General features: G+C 41.3%; 1 protein-coding gene across 1 annotated transcript in view; it reads right to left on the bottom strand.

Annotated features, from left to right (window-relative positions):
* Positions 1 to 20,475, bottom strand: part of Spag17 (sperm associated antigen 17) — a 214,907-nt gene that overhangs the window by 123,226 nt on the left and 71,206 nt on the right. The window contains exons 5-7 of the mRNA XM_041637866.1: positions 7,910 to 8,096; positions 6,011 to 6,205; positions 1,071 to 1,252 (exon numbers count right to left, since the gene is read on the bottom strand). Of these exons, the coding sequence (XP_041493800.1) occupies positions 1,071 to 1,252; positions 6,011 to 6,205; positions 7,910 to 8,096 (564 nt within the window). The remainder of the gene's footprint in view (positions 1 to 1,070; positions 1,253 to 6,010; positions 6,206 to 7,909; positions 8,097 to 20,475) is intronic.

Raw genomic sequence — 20,475 nt, 5'->3', positions numbered from 1 at the left:
TTAATATTGCTAGAAGATGTAGTCTCACGGGGAATTTCTTATCCTCTGGCTCTTACTGGATCCCTTCCCCTCTTCTGTGCTGTTGCCTGAGCCTGGGGCATGGGTGTGCTTTGGAGATGTATCTGTTGTGACTGGGCTCGACAACTCTGCATTTTGGTTGCAGTTTTCTGTAGTGGTCTCAGCCTGCAGCCTCTCCTCTTAATGTTTTCACTTCTTTTACTGGGTGCCCGCAGTAAAAGATAGGCAATAGGATCAGGGCTTCATTGTATGACTGGCCCTCGGCTTAGAAGAAGCAGCTCTCTCTGTCTTCTTGGTCAGCGTCCTTTCCCTTCCCTTCCCTTCCCTTCCCTTCCCTTCCCTTCCCTTCCCTTCCCTTCCCTTCCCTCCCCTCCCCTCCCCTCCCCTCCCCTCCCCTCTCCTCCCCTCCCCTCCTTTCCCCTTCCCTTCTTCCCTTCCCTTCTATTCCATTTTCCATCTCCCTCTACCACCCCCATTTCCTCTTTCTCCTTTTATCTTTTTTTCTTTCCTCACTTCTCCTTCCCTTCCCCTTCCCTCTTCTCCCACTTTCCCCCATTCCCCCCTCTCATTTCCTCTCTTTAGCTGTACATAGTCTCTTTACAAGTATGCTCTCTCCATTCAGCCCTGCCTAGACCCTTTTCAGAAGACCCCCCAATGGTTGTAGTTTATCCACAGGCTCTGCTGCAGGCTCAGCTCTCTTGATGCTAAAATGTATATCTTGCAAGGGATTAACAAATAAGACAATAAAACATAAAAATTGCTATCATTATAGTAATGCATGCTCACACTTTACTTATTACTTAGATCATTACTGAAGCATAACCCAGAGCCGAGTGTCATTAAATCAAAGAATTACCATCCGCTATATCTTATCATTAATCCATAGACCATAAGCTACAGAATCAGGGTATGTCCCACAGTGGCCCAGGGTCACTATCATTGGGCCAAAGATGAGGCAGCCCAATGAAAGGCACTGTTCCCAGCTGTGATTCCAGCTGTGGACTGAGGGACAGCGTGGACCACCACACACTCTTACTGTCCCGTGTACTCACCATCATCTCATTGTCTGACCAGTCAGAAGGAAAATGCGCCACACCGACCATGTAATGGAGCCGAGCAACATCAAAGAGATTGGTTTCAGGCTTCTCGTTGTTCAGGATTGGTTCCAAGTACTTCCAGAAAATTTCAAGTTCTTTAATGGTTTTTTCTCTCTTCAGTTTTTCGGCTTCTATATCTAATAATAGCAAAGTGGTTTACGATGGGATGAGGGTATCGAATTTCTCCCCACTTTGTCTTGATGTTGTGAGCCAAATGTACTGAGAGGCATCTGTAAAGCGTCAGCGAGGTGCAAATACAGAACCACAACTTTGAGAAGTTTTGGAAGTGGGAAGACACAACTATACAACCAAAGAAGTGTGCTGTGTGAGCTCATCTCTGTCCTCCATCGCTCAGCACAGGGGCGGCCCAGAGAGGTTGTGATGAGGTCATACATTTCAGGAGCTGAGGATGCTCAAGGTACCTCTCGACCTGCTATTGTACCTGCATAGAGCCAGGCTTCCCTCCCAATTGTGCATTCACATACTTGTACTTGCTGTATAACACATTAAAAAGCTGAAGTAGACCCACCTATCACAGGCCCACAGCCAGACTGGGTGAGGGCGATTTATGCTTTCATTAGTTTTCAGCAATATTACAGTGGCTACATCTTTTCTGGGTATTTGCCCCCTGACTGTCAAGTGACAGTGGATTTACATAAAGTTAGACTTGAAAACTTACCTGATATATTTATATTTTCTACATCTCTAATTAAAGAGTTGGGTCTACTTCTATGACCTCATCATTCTATGGTAAAACCTAATATTATTTTATTATAAATTTTTTTGAGACAGAGTTTCACTTTAACCTAGGCTAGCCTGTCACAATTCAGATTTTAAGCTGTACTACAGAGTTGTAATAATAAAACCAGCACAATATTGCCATAAAAATAGGCATGTTGATTGATGGAATTTAATTGAAGATACAGACATAGGTTCACACACCTCTGGAAACCTGACAAAGAAGCCAGAAATACACGCTGAAAAAAAAAAAAGACATCTTCAGCAAGTGATGCTGGTCAAGCTGGATGGCTACATATAAAAGAATACAAATATATCTATACTTATCACCTTGCAAAACAAACAAAACAAAAACCAACTAAAAATGGATCAAGGGCATCAATGTAAGTTCAGACACACCGAGTCTTAAAGATGAGAGAGTGGGGATAGTCTTGAGTTCATTGGCAAAGGAAAGGACTTGCTGAACAGGATACCAATAGCACAGGCACCAAAAACAATAATTAATAAATGGGGCCTCATGAAACTGAAAAGCTTCTGTAGAGAAAAGGACGAATCATTCAGGAAAAGCGACAACCTACAGGATGGGATGAAATCTTTACTAATTATATATTTGATAGAGGTTAGTATTCAAAAATATATGAAGAACTAAAAAACCCTGAACATTAAGAAAATTTAAAAATCCAATTAAGAATTGGCTACAGAACTAAGCAGAGCATTTTCAAAAGATGAAACACAAATGGTTGAGAAACATGGAAATAAATATTCTTACCCATTAAGGAAATGCAAATTAAACAGTTTGAGATTTCACCTTACACTGGTTAGAATGGCCAAGATCGATCGATCAATCAATCAATAACAGCACATGCTGGCAAGGATGCAGGGAAAGAGGAACATTTCTTTATTGCTGGAGGGACTGAAAACTTGTACAGTCACTATGGAAATCAATGTGGTATTTTCTGAGGAAGCTGGGAATAGATAGCCCTCAGGATCCAGCTATACCATACCTCTTGGCCATATACCCAAAGGAGTTTACCTCCTACAGAAATAGATACTTTGGTCATTCATGTTTATGGCTGCTCTAATTATCATAACCAGAAATTGAAAACAGCCTAGATGTCTATCAACAGTTGAATGGATAATGACATGTGGTATATTTACACAGTGGAATATTATTCAGCTGTTAAGAAAATTAAATTATGAAAATTTCAGGTAAATGGGTAGAGCTAGAAAAAAATCATCCTCAGTGAGGTAATTAAGATCCAAAAAGACAAATATTATATACTTTCTCTTATATGTGGATGTCAGCTTTTTAGCCTTTTACATGTATGTACAACATGAATAACCAACCACAGAGGTTAGGTGGTTAATTCTCTAGTAAAGGACTGGTGGCGGGGGACAGCATCTTTCAAGAAAGGGGAAAGAGAATAAAATGTAGAGACAATTGAGAAACTAGAATAGGAATAGTAAATAGGGAGGGGGATGGGAAAGAAGGATAAAAGAGGGACTATAGGACCAACAGCTAACACCAAAGGGCATTTGGAAATTTACTTTCAGAGAAACTTCCTAAGAATTATATAAATTATATAAAAGGAATCCAAATAGAGTCACCAAATAATATGGAAGACGATGTCCCCATTGGACATCTTATGCCGCCAAGTAAAGGCAAGTGATAGGAATGGGCTATGTCCTTCTGAGTGATTGACCAAAAGCTAACCACCAAAAATCACAAGCTATTGCCAATGTTATTAGTTACTCTCTATAACCTACTGCTGAAAAGAATACTTACATATGTCATCAATCATGGAACAGTTGAGTGGTGCCTAACTGGAAGTTTCACCCCTACTGACTAATGTTCATGGTACTAGAATGTATTCTCTAGGCTACACGAAGAGAAAGGCAACCATCAGTATCATCCGGCTACAAATCATGTGACTTACAACAGTGACCTGCCTGCAAGACATACTTGTGCAATAGTGTCACACAGGCTATGGCAGTAATCAATCACGTTCTAGTTAGATTTATGGCCTAATCCAAGAGATGGAACCTATGCATGACATTGCTCAAGTATGTCATGAGCATAATCTTAACACTATTATTCTGATAAAGGAATGCAGCAATAAATCGACTCTGCGTGACATTTCTGCTGTTCCCATAGCTCAGTGCCTTGCAGTAGATGCGAACTAGTACAGAGACTCACAACGGGACAATGTGAAAAGAATGAGAAGCTTTGAATTACTCGGTACTGAATGAGATGTTTTCATCAAAGCTCTCCCCTCAAGGTACAGGGATCCATGCAGGATAATAAGAAGAAAGACTAAGAGGTAGAGGAAATGAGTAGCTCCAAGGGAGTAGAATCTTCCAGACACAGCAAGACTGAAGCGCTCATGGATACTGTGGCAGCATGCGCAAGACTTGAAGAGGTTTAAGCCAGGCAGGGTCCCAGTACTGAGATGGGGAAGCAGACACAGGGTCCCACCCCTAACAAAGAAGTTATCTATACCAACTGATAAAAGAAAACTCAACTGTCTCTTACAGGGTATATTAATCACACTTCACAGTAAACCCCATTCTTTGAAGAAGTTGGCCAACACAAAACTAGCTTAACAGTATTTTTTTAAAAATATTTATTTATTTATTTATTTATTATGTATACAATATTCTGTTTGTGTGTATGCTTGCAGGCCAGAAGAGGGCACCAGACCCCATTACAGATGGTTGTGAGCCACCATGTGGGTAGCTGGGAATTGAACTCAGGACCTTTAGAAGAGCAGGCAATGCTCTTAACCTCTGAGCCATCTCTCCAGCCTCTCTACAGTATTTCTGTAGACTTTTTGTCTCATTTTACATTTGGGGGTGCTTTTTTTTATCTTATTAGTTTCTTGTTTTTATATTTTCATTTTTGTTTTTAGAGTTTTTGTGTGTATATTTTTGTTTTATGTCTGCATTTTTTAAAGATAGAATAAAAGAACAAGTTGGATGAATGGAGAGGTTGGGGGGATCTTTAATAAGTTAGGGGAGGGAAAGTCTTATAATATATTGTTTGAATTTTTCAATTAAAAAAGACACACTTCTTTAGAATATTGTGAAAAGTATAAATCAGTGTATTTAGACCTCTCAGTATTGAGTTGAGCCTCCAAGTTACATACTCAATAAATAGTAACTATTATTATTATCAAAGGTAGAGTGATTTCTAGCTTTGAGGAAAAAAAGGAAGAAAATCGTTATGTGGCTGTGTAAGTTAAAAAGCATAATGAAAATATCGATATATTAAATATATACATTGCAAGTAATATGGGCAGTGGGAATAACTTGGCTCCTGGAATCACAGATCTACATTGATTCTCAAAGCTGTCACCTGAAGGGTACAGCAGCTTCCTGCTTCTCTCCCATAGAGGTGATGTAACACAATTCCCTAACATGAAAACCCCAAGGCTCAAAATGACTGAACAGTAGTGTGTCTGGAACTTGGCCCCATTAATTTTCCAGTTTAAATCAGGAAGAAAGAATGACTCATCTGATTTTTATTATGAATAGTTAGTAATACATGTAGAATTGCTAACATGTAGAATCCACCTAGAGAGATGGCTCAGCAGTTAAGAACACTTATTGTTCTTCCAGAAAACCTGAGTTTTGTTCCTAGTAATGTGTCAGGTGGTTCATAGCCACTTATAACACCAAAGACCCAATACCCTCTTCTGTCCCCATGGACACACACACACACACACACACCCATCTGTGTGACCTTTCCTGGGGCTATTTGGTGACTACACCATTTGGAAGAGAAGAGTCTCAACAGAGATTCATCCAGCCCAAGCTTTGGCTAAACATTACGGGTCAAAAGTTACTGAGAAACACAGTTATGTAAGCATCACTTGCTCTCAGCTAAAGGCTGAGAAGCCCCAGTTGTGTAACCAAGTCTTCTGACCTGCAAGCCGTGCTTTCTGTGACTACAAAGGGATACAAACACAGAGTATGAATTTAGTTTGCCAAATTTATGACTCTTGGCTAATACAAGCAGAATAAATAGCAAATCAGTCTTGAAAGGATTTAATAATGTGTGTATTTTATGGCCATGTTTTGGATAGCAGACTGCAATTGGGCTTGGTGGGCAGAGGGTAACATTGGTGGACCCGTGAGTTGTATAGCCAGCTACATACCTTCGGGCTGAAGGACACCTTCCTGCTGCTGGCTGACTGCGGCCAGGTGGTTCTGCAGTGGTTCATAGTTCTCTGAAGATATTTTAATCACACTGTCTATAGAAATGCCAAGCTCAGTCATAATGGCTAATATTTGAGGATTGTTGAAACCCACGACAATAATATAATGCTGGGCACCGTCATCTGGCTCATCATCTGTTGGAAATACCATAAAGAAGGTCAGCGATCATTGCTAGATAGAACAGGTTGTCCCCAGGCAAATCAATGCTGATACACATTATGCATGCATTTGTAATCCCTCTGGCTTGCCAAGACCCAGCCAGTTGGCTGGAAGGCAGGCCTGTTGACTGTTTTTCATTATTGCCTTTCCAGTAAAGCGACTGTGGCCATTTTACAATATACTAAATCATGTTTGTAAATTAGACATCGGCATATTGGGCGGGCCAACATACATGGGGCCTGTGGCCATGGAAAATGGGGCTTGGGCTCTTGTCAGAGTTTAGCGTTTAAGTAGTCCCTTTTGGTTCTAATATCTTTGGAGCAATATTGGCTTGACTCCTGAATTACAAGTAGCTACAGCTTTCTGGGACTTTATAAGCAGAGGTGTTTACAGGCTAAGGAAGTATTGTGGATGTGCTTGGTAGCACAGCCCTGAAAGAATTCATGTCAGCATAGTGAGAACCCTGTGCATCAGATGGGAGGCAGCTATTCATTGTATTTCATATTTAAAAATACATAGTGCACATTTTCTTAAGAGTTCTCTCCTTATGAATATTAAGACATGACCATCTGGTAGAGAATGATACTCTGGGGGTGAGAATCGTCGTCTCACTTTAGTGCTGACTGTGCATGATACATAAAGGTCTGACATTGTACAGGATAGCACAGTGAGGCCAACGTACATGCCATACAACAGATGCTCAAGCTTTCATTGTTAAGGAATTATATCTCCCAACCACAAAAGTGATCACCATTGCTATTGTCCATGGTGTGCACAGCATCATTGTTTCTGGGTGTGCTATCTTTAGAGCAGAGCTACATGGGAAGAGACAACTGAGAAAGGATGCAAAAGGAAGTCTGCTTCTCTTCATTAAAACACAGTAAAGATCAAAACTGCTGAAAAAACGGAAGTCTACTAAATACAAATAAACAAATAAAGCAAAGGTAGCAACAGGTCGTTCTGTGTGGACTCAAAGAGAACCAGCAATGGGTCACTAGTAACTCCTGAGTATGACTCATTTTTGCATCCATTATTTAAGATGGAAGGAAGTTTTATTTGATTTGGTGGAGACAGAAAGATGGTGGGAAAAGTGTGAGTTAAGAATCTGTGCTCCGCATGCATCTCAAATTATTAGATTTGATTTCCACTATCTCTTGCATGAATCAAATTTATCATACTTATCTCTGTGTGTGTGTCACAGTCATGCATGGGTGTGCCATAATATGTCTGAGGAGGCCAGGGGACAACTTGTGGAAGTTGGTTCTGTCCTTCCACTAAGAGAAGCCTGGGGATGGTGCTCACATGGTCAGGTCTGGGCAGCTTTCCTCATGGAGCCATCTTGCTGGATCCTTTTCACTTTGCCTATAACTACACTTGACCTTCTAATATACTCTCAACAAGACAGCAAGCTTCCTGATGGTCCAATTTCCTGCCATTTCATTCTTTGTTTTTGTGATGCAAGCATACCCATGGAGATACATGCTAAATAAACACTTGCTAAAATCACACATACATTGCAAAATAGAAATATTTTTCAATCTGCTTGTCATAGAGTGTAAGTTATTTGTGACTTTATAGTAAACGAAAAGGCTAGGAATGATGGAGTATAATTATTGGGGTGGCTGCTGAAGCCACATCCTGATACATAAAGCAAGAGGTGAAAGACACCACCCACTGACCAATGTAGGATTTGATGTCGTCTTCCTCCCCCCTCCGTTTCAACTGGGTGGTCTTCTTCACTGCTGCAGCAGCCTCGGGCTGGTCCTTTCCCTTTCCTTTTCCAGCTTTGGCACTGGGGGCCTTCTTCTCTTTGGGAGACTTCACTTTGCCTTTTTCCTTTTCCGACTTTGCCCTTTCTTCTATCATCTGGAATGAGAGATCACATTCTGACCCTCCAAGTCATCTTGTGGACAAGCAACAGTTTCCGTGAAGTCAGCCAAAGTCACCCTCTAATTCACATCATCAAAGCAATCCTTTATTTGACTGCATACTTGCTATCATCTCTCATTTGTTCATCGTGAAAGTCAGGACAGTGGAGACTCCAGCTTGAATTGAAGTTGTGATGGGCACAACTGTGGAGGGCAGTGAGGGGCAGGTATGGGGGTGGGAGAGGGTACCAGCAGGTTGTTTAAGAGAATAGCCTGTGGGAGAGATTCACCTGAAGGAGTCTCTCAAACACTCAATTGTGTGTTTGTGCTGGAGAAGGATAGGGCAGAGTGGTAGTGGGGAGGGAAGCAGAATACTCTGGTGTCAGGGACTCAAGTTTGTCTCTTAGCCCAACTCTGGAGAGCACCTATCATTTTGAGAAAACAAACAAACTAAACAAACCAGCCTGGGGAAACAAAGAACAGGCTTCCTAAAAACTCCTTGCTGATATTTTTCATGTTGGCTATTTTTGAAGGTTAAATGGTCTTTGGAGATCTTAGCACTGAGAAATTCTCTTTTTTATAATTCTACTTAAAAGCATACAGTCCCAATTGTTATATGAAACACAGAAAGGGGATCCACAGAGGCCACTAGTCACCCAAGTTCTTCATAGATTGCTCCAGGGCATGCTTCGTTCGTATATCCACAGGAAGATCTAATATTTACCCTCTCCCTTCAAAATTCCCCTCAAACGTTGCATACGATTTCACAGGGTAATTGTGCCTGTATTTATAAGCTTGAAATATTTATTCTCACTAAAATGATACCGGTTCCAAGAGGAGGACTTTACAGAAGATTTACACTATGTGGATCTTATCATGTTTTTCCTTATGCAACAGCACGAGGACAAAGGGTGATAAAATATTGTACCACTACTTTGGGCTTTGACATTCATTTCTTATGGTCATAAAACTAACTTGAAAACTTGGTGTAGGAGGCCGGTCTTTATTTGTGTTGCTTTCATTGGTTATCAAAGAGACTGCCTTGGCCTTTTGATAGGGCAACCCTTAGGTGGGCAGAGTAGACAGAACAGAGTTCTGGGAGGAAGAAAGCAGAGATAGGCAGACCCCATGGCTCTCCTTCCCGAGATGGATGCTGGTTAGACTCATGCCGGTAAGCCACAGTCAAGTGGCGATACACATTAATGGAGATGGGTTAAACTAATTTGTGAGAGTTAGCCAATAAGGGGCTGGAGATAATGGGCCAGGCAGTATTTCAATGAATACAGTTTCTGTGTAATTATTTTGAGTGTTATCTAGCTGGGCGGCGGGGATGAAAAGCAGGCCCTCTCATACTACAAAAACTTCTCAGATATCATAGGTAGGGTAAGTTGAGGACGGGAAGGTTTGTTACTCAGTTAATAGGTGGCATCATAGGGAGGAGGGAGGTTTGTTCTCTACTCCACATGAACTTGGGCTGCTAGGAGCTCTGAAGAACTCAGGCCAGTTTTGACTTTCATGACTGGTATCATTGGTGCCAAAGGATTCTCTGCCTAGCGTGGGGGCTGGCAACACTCTGCCTCTCCAACACTGGCTCCTCAGCAGCAGTGGGAAACAAATATCTGTGAAGACTACACCTGCTGATTATGGTGCTGGGTAAAGACTGTGAAAGCACACCACTGTTTCTAGAAAATGAAGAGAAATTTAATGGGATTGAAGCATTTGCAAGTGGTAAAACGACATGCTAGAAGAGATGGAGGCAACAGCAGCAGCTATAGCAGTAGGAGTGGCAACAGCAGCAGCAGCAACAACACAGCAGCAGCAGCAACGGCAGCAACAGCAACAACAGCAACAGAAACAACCACAGCAGCAGCAGCAGCAATGGCAGCAACAGCAACAACACAGCAGCAGCAGTAGCAGCAGCAACAGCAGCAGCAGCAGCAACGGCAGCAACAGCAACAACAGCAACAGAAACAACCACAGAAGCAGCAGCAGCAACAACAGCAGCAGCAACAGCAGCAGCAGCAACCACAGCCCCAGCAACAACAGCAACAGTAGTAGCAGCAGCAAGAGCAGAAGCAACAACAGCAACAGCAGTAAAAACAGCAGAAGCAGCAACAAGAGTAACAGCAGCAGTAGCAGCAACAACAACAACAACATAAACCTTGGGATAGAAGAGAAAGTTCAAGAAACCAGTCCAATATCAGACAGACAAAAGTTGTTAAAAGAGAAAGGGCACATTGTCAAAGTCAAGCCCAACAGATTTCCGTGTCTCTCTTATTCTATCCTCAATGATGATGAACATATTAGCATGAACAGAAGTTGTGGAAGCCTGTGAGACACCAGCATCCATTTACTCACTTGCTCATTCAGAGTACATTTTGATGAGCAGAGTAAAACAGCATCAGAGGCTGGGAGTGTTATGAACTCCTGGGGTGGGACACAGGGGAGCTACTGGGATATGAAAGGGTCCAGCATTTCCCTCTGCTCTAGATGGTATTGGTGCCTACAGCAGGGCTAGGCACTACCTCCTAGAGTTCAGTCAAAGGGAGAGGAAGGATATGTAAATAGACAAAACAGACAAAAATAGAACCACAAATGTTAGTGAACACAGAGACAGGGCAATCGAGGAGACATCACTCATAAGTTGGCAGAGGTAATGATTTCTCTCAGGAGGAGACATATGAGTGAAAACCTGAAAAATGTGTCATAATGCACACGAGAAGCAGGGAAAATGTGACGTGTAAAGGCATTTGAGCATAAAGGAACTGTGTTCAGAGAACCAACAGCCTCATAGCAGGGCAAAAGGGGCAGAAGGTCCCAAGACAAGGGTAGGAGACCAGGCATGGGCAGGTCACCCAAGGCTTTGGAGATGGGGCTTATAAATTCATTTCTCATTGACAATTCAGAGAAAGACTTGAGCATTTGCAGGTGGGGAAGTTGATAGAAAACAGACAGTCTAATAAGGAAACTGTAGACACAGTTCAGAGAAGACCTAACAGTGACTCACGTCAAGGTGTTGGCAGATTGGAGAAAAGTAGATAGATTTGAAATCCATTTTGAATGTTTAAACTGTGAGAGTTAAACGATTAGTCATGAAGCATATCAAAGAACATGGTGGACTTGACTTTGAGCCACTGGTGGTTTGGTGGTGTCCCTTACTGAGGTGGAGAAAGTTGGGTGAGGAATGGTTTTCAGTTGAGTTGGGAAGATGCCGAAAACTGATCGTACTATATTTGAGGTGCCTTGTGACACTAAGAGCCAACACATTCTGCATTCAGAGATGATATTAACTGTAGTTACAAATTCAGGAGTAAGTAATAGGAATCAGCTAATTTAACGGGAGGAGATGATTGACGTGGGTAAAAGTTTTTAAGAAATGAGAGTATTGGGCTTTGGATCATGGGAACTCCAACACTTACTCATTTGGTGTAGTAGAAGAAGGCAGCAAAGAAGGAGGAGGAGGAGGAGGAGGGGGAGGGGGAAGAGGGGGAGGGGGAGAGGGAGAGGGAGAGGGAGAGGGAGAAGGAGAAGGAGAAGGAGAAGGAGAAGGAGAAGAAGAAGAAGTCAAAGGCAAACATAGAAAGTGAAAAAAGAAAAAAGAGAGCAAGTGGATCAAACAGGGCAAGAAGGTGCATTGGTCAATGTGGGCAGTACTAAGAGGGACAGCTATGGTGGATTATAGAGGTATTAGACAGGGCAGCAGTGACACCCGGGAGGGCATTTGTATGGGCAGCTGCCTTGAGAACTTTGGTTGTGAAGGGAACTGGAGCTCTGAGCCATTCGTCAGGCAGTGGGTATGGAGCTGAGGTATAAAGCCAGGATCTGCTGTGTTTGCACCTTGATGGAATGATCCAGCACAGAGGGAGACAGTGAGGGTACAAGGAAAACTGAACAATATCAAGTCAGGACTTACTAGCAAGAGAAAATTTCTAGTTCATTAGGAGCCACAGAGACTCAGTGGTTTGGCTGTGGATGGAAGAAAGGAAGAGGTCTGGGTAGTGTTGAGAGAATATTTCCATTTTTCAAGAGAAGTAGGAGGCAGAGTTCAGCATGCAAAAAATCGGGAAGTTCCTGCTAGGTTAGAGCATGCCAGGGTCATCTTGGACAGCCAGAGAGCAAGTGTACTAAAAAATGCAGCCGAACTCAGCTAGTGCTGGGATGAACATAAAACTGTCATGTTGGATCCTTTGAGTGCCTCAAGTTTGTCTTCTTTATCTGTTCAGATACAGACATGAAAAGGGTGAGAGGTGTCTCTGAGTTCATAATCATGATGGAAATAAGACTTTGTAAAGTGTGTGGTTTAATTACAATGTTCTGGACCACGGAGTAAAATAGCAGAGATGGCAATGAATGGAGACTGGTGGCTCCCTGGACCAGCAGCTAAAAAGGGGTTGAAGAAACTCTCTCTCTCTCTCTCTCTCTCTCTCTCTCTCTCTCTCTCTCTCTCTGTGTGTGTGTGTGTGTGTGTGTGTGTGTGTGTGTGTGTGTATGTGTGTGTTTGGGGGAGTGTTATTATTAGGTAATTCTTTAAGAGGAAAGTATGAGAAAGACCCAAGGTTAAAGAATGTGAGCTCTTAAGTGATGATGATCATAGTAGGACCACAGGAGCCAATAGCTTATGTGGGGTGAAGGAAATGAGTATTAGATAATAAAGAGGCCATCACAAAGGACCTTGTTCACAATAAGAAAAATAGAAAAGAAAAAAAATCGCAATGGAAAAGAGACCCAGAGAGGTTGTGCCAACTCAAATGTGAGGGCAGTGACAAGTGACAGACTAATAGGAGGGTCTGGAAACTGGGCATTTCCCTGTGGTCAGGCTGTTGCAGCAGGTGCAAGGGCTGCAAACAGTTAAACACACCTCTCCAGTTTACATTTGCAGTTCTTTCTATAGCTTTCTGTTTTCCTTAAATTTAGGCCAATAAGTCTGCCCTAAAATACTGAGAGTAATATTTATAGCAATAAATTAGCAAATGGCTATTTTAATCATAGCTGTCATCATTAGTATTAGGATATTTTTTTGTACTGAGTTCATGTTTTATAGCAGGCATTGGGTCTTTTTCAGTCCTTACAGGTACAATGGATGAAGCATTAGCTTCACTTTATAGAGGAGGAAGAAAGCTTGGTGGGGGCAAGCAATGATTTAATTCCCAAGGTACTGAATGGGAATGTCAGACCAGAGGGCTGTATAACCTATGCTCTTTGCAGTGGGTCCTTAGAGCATAACCATGGCCCTGATTCCAATTAGCTTGCAGGCACTAGCAGGACTCACTGTGAGCAGGACACACAGGGCCTCTGAGAGCACAGCACTCGGGAGGCAGAGGCAGGAAGAGCTCTGTATGTTTGAGGTCATCCTGGTCTACAAAAGCTAGTTCCATGATAGGCTTCAAAGTTACAGAGAAACTCCATATTGAAAGGACAAACAAACAAACAAAAACAAAACCCAACCCAAAACAATAACAACAAAGAATAAATGTTTGTTGATTAATGTACTCATTCAAATAGTTCTGCATCCCTACATGGATTTGCATAGCACAGTGGAAACTTCTTAAAGGACTCCCTTCCCCAGAGTTTATCAGTTCATAAACTCCCAAGCATTGTTCCCTATGAGTTTTCTTGGGGTCCTATTGAGAAATGGATTGATCATAAACCCAAATTCAAAGGAAGTGACAAATTCTGGTGCCAGTATATAGTAATGCCATATGAAGGGTGAGTTCTGACATTATGCTTTTAATCTGATTCCATGAAGCAAGATGCACAACTTCTACTAAGACTTAGAGTTTGTCTGGGGACAATGAACCATGCTAGGGACCATGCTGGTGTGACGTGAGGCCATAAGGTCCTCTTATTGCTCTGAGGCTCCAACTGGCCTCAGCTTCTGCTTCTCTCAATGTCCCCTCCATCCCCGTCTGCGTGCCCTCTGCTCTGGCCTCCCAGGGACCCAGTAGTGACTGCTGGATGCTCTCAGTGTCTCTTAGCTGCTCTTCCACTCACTACCTTCTCCTTCTTCTTCTATTAATGAAGCCAAACTAGGAGACTGGAAAAACAATCTCTGGATTAATTTCTTTTAGTATGAATGAATGATCACCATTGGACTCCTTCACGTTCGCCAAAGAGTTCTGAAGGGTCTTGATTCACCCTGGTCAGGCTTTATAAATACCATTGTATATAAAAATAATAATCGTTACTGAAAACTTGGAAAACAAAGAATTTACACAAATTGCTACAGTTTCACTACATAGAAAGATGAGTGAAAATATTTGCTCCATTGTTTCCACTTCTTTGCATCATTTTTCAGTGGCTGCCATTGGCCTTCTCTCCTGGCAGTTTACCGTCTTTCATTTTCTGTTTAACAACAGTGAGCCTTCAATTGGCAGAACATCAAGAAAGATGGCTCTGAAGGAACCTTTGAATGCAGCAAGGGTTCTCTGTGCAGAGAAACTATGGCAGTGAACAGGAGCAGACTCAAGCACTTAGTCCTAATGGGCTCCAGGTCTGACAGAGGTGTTCCTTGGTAGATCCTGAGGAATCCCTTGCTTCCTTCTCCCCTCTCAAAGCTGACCTCAGAGGGGGTCGGCACACTGCTCCCCTGTGTCTAGACTGTTCTTCACTCCCCCCCACCATCCATTCTGGAATGAAACCAGAAACCAGGGCAGTGTCCTTAGCCCTCTCGTACTGGACAATGATTGACAGCTAGGATCAAACATTGTTCCTTGGTTTGAAATTTATTCTTTCATTTCTACTAAGCTCAAGTCACAGGAAGTTCAACTCTTATCTTCCATCCATTTTTCTCCCGTCCTAGGTATTCCTCTCCAATCTACAGGTTTATATGGTAGGATTTGGGGGTAAAAGAGGAGCAAGCCAGACTGGACAAACACGCAGCAGAGATGAACCCTAAATCACAAACTAACTTCCCTCACACACTCTTTTTCTGTACTTTCTTGCTTTGGAATAATATGGCTTCATGCTCCTACCCTATGTCCATCTGCTCATGGCTTAAAATTTCTGAGGGAGACTTGATGTGGGATTCCCCTCTGTATGCTATATTATTGCCATTGGTTAATAACGAAGCTGCTTTCAGCCAATGGCTTAAAAGAATATAACTAGGTTGAAAGATTATATAGAAGATTATATATATATATATATATATATATATGTAAAGAGACACAGAGAGAGACAGAGAGAGAGACAGAGAGAGACAGAGAGAGACAGAGACAGAGAGTAGGCAGAGTCTGGGAGACATCACGTAGCTGCTGCAGGAGACAGACACACAGGAATCTTAGCGGTAGGCAATACACAGACTAATAGAAACGGGATAATTTAAGATGTAAGAGCTAGATAGAAATACACTTAAGCTATTGATTGGCCAAACAGTATTGTAATTAATAGAGTTTCTGTGTGATTATTTCAGGTCTGGGTGGTCAAGAAACAAACAAGCAGTTCCCATCTTCAGAGACTCTTGTCAATTCAAAAAAAAAAATCAGGCAGGGCATACCCCCAAAGTTGTTTCCCTACCATGTTTGGGGGACACATGTCCCTAGCACATGAATGCAGGGTCAAGTTCATTGGGGAAGGCATTCTCTTTAAAAACACAGCAGGAGTAGAAGGCATCTGGATGCCTCCAAACTGTGGGAGGGCTTTGGGTAGGCATAGGGATTTCTTAACCATTTGAGCTACTTAGCAGATGTGGAGGTCTCATGTAAAACAATAACTGAAGACAGTCACAGCATCCCACAAACTCAGTGACCATTAAGTGAATCTACCTAGACTCTTCAGTTCTATCATTATCTTTTTAAAGATAAAGGGGAAAAAAAGTCCTGTTCTGTAACAAAGCAACCTACTTATTTGGTACTTCAAGATGTTTTAAATGATATTTTATTTCTAAATGATATCTTAATATTAATGTCCAAATATAATTGAAATTCATTCTCTTTTTCTCACTAGAAATGGGAGGCCAGTGGCAAAAGCCAAGGATGTGATGGTGAACCGCTATACATAATATCTTCTGATAGCTGGTGATCTATGTATCACGTATAACTAACTGGGATATGTGTGGCCTACTGTAAGATCTTCATGATGAGATTAAGGAGAGAGATGGAAAAACAGGCTGGTGACAGCTGTAACTAACATAGTTACTTGTGTGTTTTATAAGAAACTGGATTATAACACTCTTACCATCTCACTGTTCCTTGACTGATTCCAGAGATGGGGGAGCCTCAGAGACAGGCAGAGAGACTGTGTATGGGGTGAGACAGTATTAATCAGATTTATCCTTATGAAAAAAATTTATCAAAACAAAGTGAGGGTTGAGAGAGTCTAATGGGGGAGCAAGAATGCTCCACACTCAACATAAACACGTGTGAAATAGATAAGTTTCAAAATTTATTTTTATGAAATTTCTTCTGTTTTAAGCAGCTGTTATGATACCAAATCTCTGACATGGTACATGGCACAGAGTTATCTCAAAGTTGATTTGATCAGGGACACTTTTTAAAAAGAGAAAACTATGTCTTGTGGCCACAATTCAATTTGGAAACACAGTTATGGGAAAGTTTGGGAGACACAATCAGTCCAGTTCTAAATTCTACACTAAATAAGTTAGACACAATATTTACCATGGTGTACAGAATATATTATTTACTCCCCCAAATACAGAAAGCACACACATGTCTAACAAAAGAAGAATGAATAAGAAAATTATGGTAAGCAGGAGAAACTCAGAGACCAAGTAAAAACAGTGGATATGGATGCTGTGATAACAGCAAAATTATGATACATTTTAACTAAAAGAACTGTTGACATAGTTTGACATGATTACAACTTTATAAAGAAATAAATACATAACAAACAGAAAAGGAAGCACACCAAATATTACCATTGTTTGATAAAAACAGGGATTGTAGTATTATATTGTGTCTGTTATGCCCTATATATTTTTTTCTGTATTTTCTGTTTGTTCTCCTTGACTCTCCCTCTCCTTACTGCACCAGGTCATTTCCAGGACCTCCAATGACCTGAAAATGCATGAAGTTGAAGTAAGACCTGCTTCTCCAGAGAGCTGTTAGAGTGGTGGGTCTCAGCCTTTCTAAGGCTGTGACTTGTAATACAGTTCCTCATAACCATAAAGTAATTTCTGTTGCTACTTCGTAACTGTAATTTTGCTGCTGCTGTGGATTGTAATTTAAATATCTGTGCATTCTGATGGTCTTAGGCAACCCCTCTGCAAAGGTTATTTAACTCCCAAGGGGTCATGACCCTCAGGTTGAGAACCACTGCGTTAGAGTGACATAAATACGTGTTTAGTGGGGTGAGAGGGAGGGTTCAGTGAGGAGAAGCACTTGCTACTCTTTCAGAGGACCCGAGTTTGGTTCCCAGTACCCACACTGGGCAGCTCTCAAGTGCCTGGATATAACTCTAGTTCCGGGGAAGCAATGCTCTCTTTTGGCCTTTGTAGGCACCAGCACAATACACATAAATATATAATTAAAAAAATTTCATGCTTAGGGATGTATTTGTTTTGTATGCTCTAATAATACAGTCTCTGGAACCCCATGCCATATTACTAGAAATGGGAGGTAGTTGGTGCAGCTCCTGGTACAGTGAATCAAAACTGTGTGTGTCTGTGTGTGTGTGTGAGTGTGTGTGTGTGTGGTGAACTAGAGGGGCACAGGTGTGATACATGCCACCTGCAGGAGGCATATGCATGGCATCATGTAAACGAATAATATCCTAGCTACCCATCCATAGGGGCAAGGAGAAAGCGTTAGGGTATGTGAAATAGGCCCCGAAAATATCATTCCTTGAGCCACTGGGTGATTTCTTGTGAAGGAAGGACTAGAAATCAAATCATGATTGCCCTTGGTATCAGTGATCGGTTTACCCAAGCATTTGCATCTTCTCTGAGTTTTCCTCCTTTTCTTGACCACTATCCCCACATTGGACCTCAGGAAATTATATGAAAAGTCATTAGAAGGAGCATATGACTGTTGACAGATTGTTCCGCAAAGCCTTAAGTCCCCCCCCCCCCCCCAAAAAAAAACATGACCAGACAGCATTCAGCTGCAGGAGAGCTCAGAGGCAGTCTCGGAATTACTGAGACACGCAGGAGATGTGTTCACAGAGGTTAACAACACACCATTCCATCGGATGGCTGTGATTTGATTTGACTCCTAACTATTGAGAGCAAAGCTGTTGGCCTTCTGAAATGTTGAACTTCTCCCCACCCCATAGTGCAAATTGGGACTGGTTCATTGTGCTAACTGCATTAAATCATCTCAGTGTTAGATGATGTGACGTGTCTGAAAAGGCAGAGTTAAATGGTCAAGAATAGTAGTTAACTATTCCTGATTATTGCTCTTTTAAAAGACTACTCTATTTTTCTCCTCCAAAACTTTTCTAGAAACCTACGAAAAGTTTTCATTAGGACAAATCAAAACAGCCAGCAAAGCAGAGCTCTGTTTGGCCGAGGCCAGCTGGGGAGTCATTCATTTCTCCTGGATTGCTGGGGTTTGGGGGTTCCTTAGATCTTCCATTTGTGCTTGGTTGTATCTTCGTTTTGATAATCCTGCCTCAAAGAATTCCAGCCAGCTAGTGAGGCACGTTATTTCTTTCCTGGAACCACACGGGTCCCACTTAGCAGAGCCCCTGCTCTTCCTCTGTTTGACTTCTTAAAATAGTTTCTGAAGAATTTAACCACAACTGAATCAAAACTAACCAGCCTGTAATTTCCTGGTCGGTCCCCATGGCCTTTCTTTTAAAACAAAACACACGCGAAAAATGGCATTTTGATGGCTGATTTCCAGCTCCTTGGGGTTTGGACTGGAGGAAGCTGGGGAATGTCTGTGGGATCTTCTCCTAACTTCTCTTCATTTCTCTTTGGGAGCAGGCTTGTGTGGGCTTCATTACTCTGCATTATCAAAATTAGGCTTTCTTTTAATGAAATTTTTGCTGGATACTGTCAGTCCCTTGTTCTTTATGTCTGCCTTTTCCCCATTCTGGTGCATATCAGAAGACGGTACCATGCTCTCAGCACATAAGCTACAAACAGAAAGAGCCGTCCTTTCAGACAAAAGCATTCGCTGTAATGTTCTCAGAAAATGCGAGCAGATTGAATTCATCCGCGAAAGACACAATTAAAATACATTTGAATCTTCTCGGAAAGTCCTTTGCAAATATTCTTATTTCGGTTCTAAAAGATGGAAGATGCTGTTTACATTGGGTAGTGATATTCAAGGTCACTGATTTTGTCTGTAAGGTAGCCATAGCCATGTTCAGCTTTTCAGAACATTAAGTATTTTCTTTTAGCTTTTCAATCTAACTGAAATATAATGCACAATTAAGTAAGTGCTTATAATTAATATATAATGCAAAATTTGGAGTTAATTAGAAGTCAGAGTGAGAGAAATTAGAAATTTATATAATAGCTAAATCAAAACGTTACAGCACAAAAGCCAAGAGATTTATTTTAAAACCATACCAAATATTATGAGTGTGTTTGCACTCAGGGCACTGTGTCCGCAGATGTGTGTTTCAGTTAGCATTTGCTGAGTTGATGAACTAACGACAGAGGACAGTAACAGGACTAGAACTGTAGAATGATCATTGAGACAATGGTATGAGGGAGATTCATTTCTGAGCAAACACTCGTCAAATTTTATGGCATAATAAACAATCTAATTTGCTGCTATAATGCAGGACAATCATATTCAGAAGCTGTAAAATGTTAGAAATGTTTGTACAATAGAGCATGTTTCAAGTCTGTATCTATATCATCCTCTATATTTATCATAGTCTATATCTATATTGAAATATCTGGAAGTCCTTAGCAAAGTGTTTTCAAACAGGTTCAACGTTTTTAAAATTAGAAACTTCCAAGTGTATCCTAGAAATCAACATGCTAAAGATTTTACTTATTTTTCTTCAAAGTACCTCCTTCTTATAGTTTCCATGATGTTCATAACCTAGCAAGTTTTCTTTCAAAGCAGAAAGCAAAAGCAACGGCCAGAATCCAAGTGCAGCACGCTCTTCAACTTAACCAAGTCTAAAAGATCTTTTGTTCTATCTGGCACTTAAAACTGTAATTTACTATCTAACTACATTTAAAGAAAATTTTGATTGAGGAGATAGGACCAAATATATGGTGACACATTACATCTCTTTCAGGGGAGCTAAAAGTGCAGAGACAACCTAACTTCATGAGTTCTGTGTCCTCATCCTTGCCTCAACCTTTTCAGTAATTACTGCTATGGATTTTTTTTTTAAAAGAAAGCATTCATTGTTCATTTCCAAAAATCAAGCACAGAAAATATAAAATATTCTCAGGCTTAGACAGATGTAAGCAATATACTAGAATTAGCACATGAAAGCGAATATCTCTGTAG

This window comes from Microtus oregoni, unplaced genomic scaffold (genome assembly GCF_018167655.1).
Source record: "Microtus oregoni isolate MIOR12 unplaced genomic scaffold, Mior012 000054F_ref0000373, whole genome shotgun sequence".
Classification (NCBI taxonomy): Eukaryota; Metazoa; Chordata; class Mammalia; order Rodentia; family Cricetidae; genus Microtus; species Microtus oregoni.
This window is presented reverse-complemented; position numbering and strand designations above follow the sequence as displayed.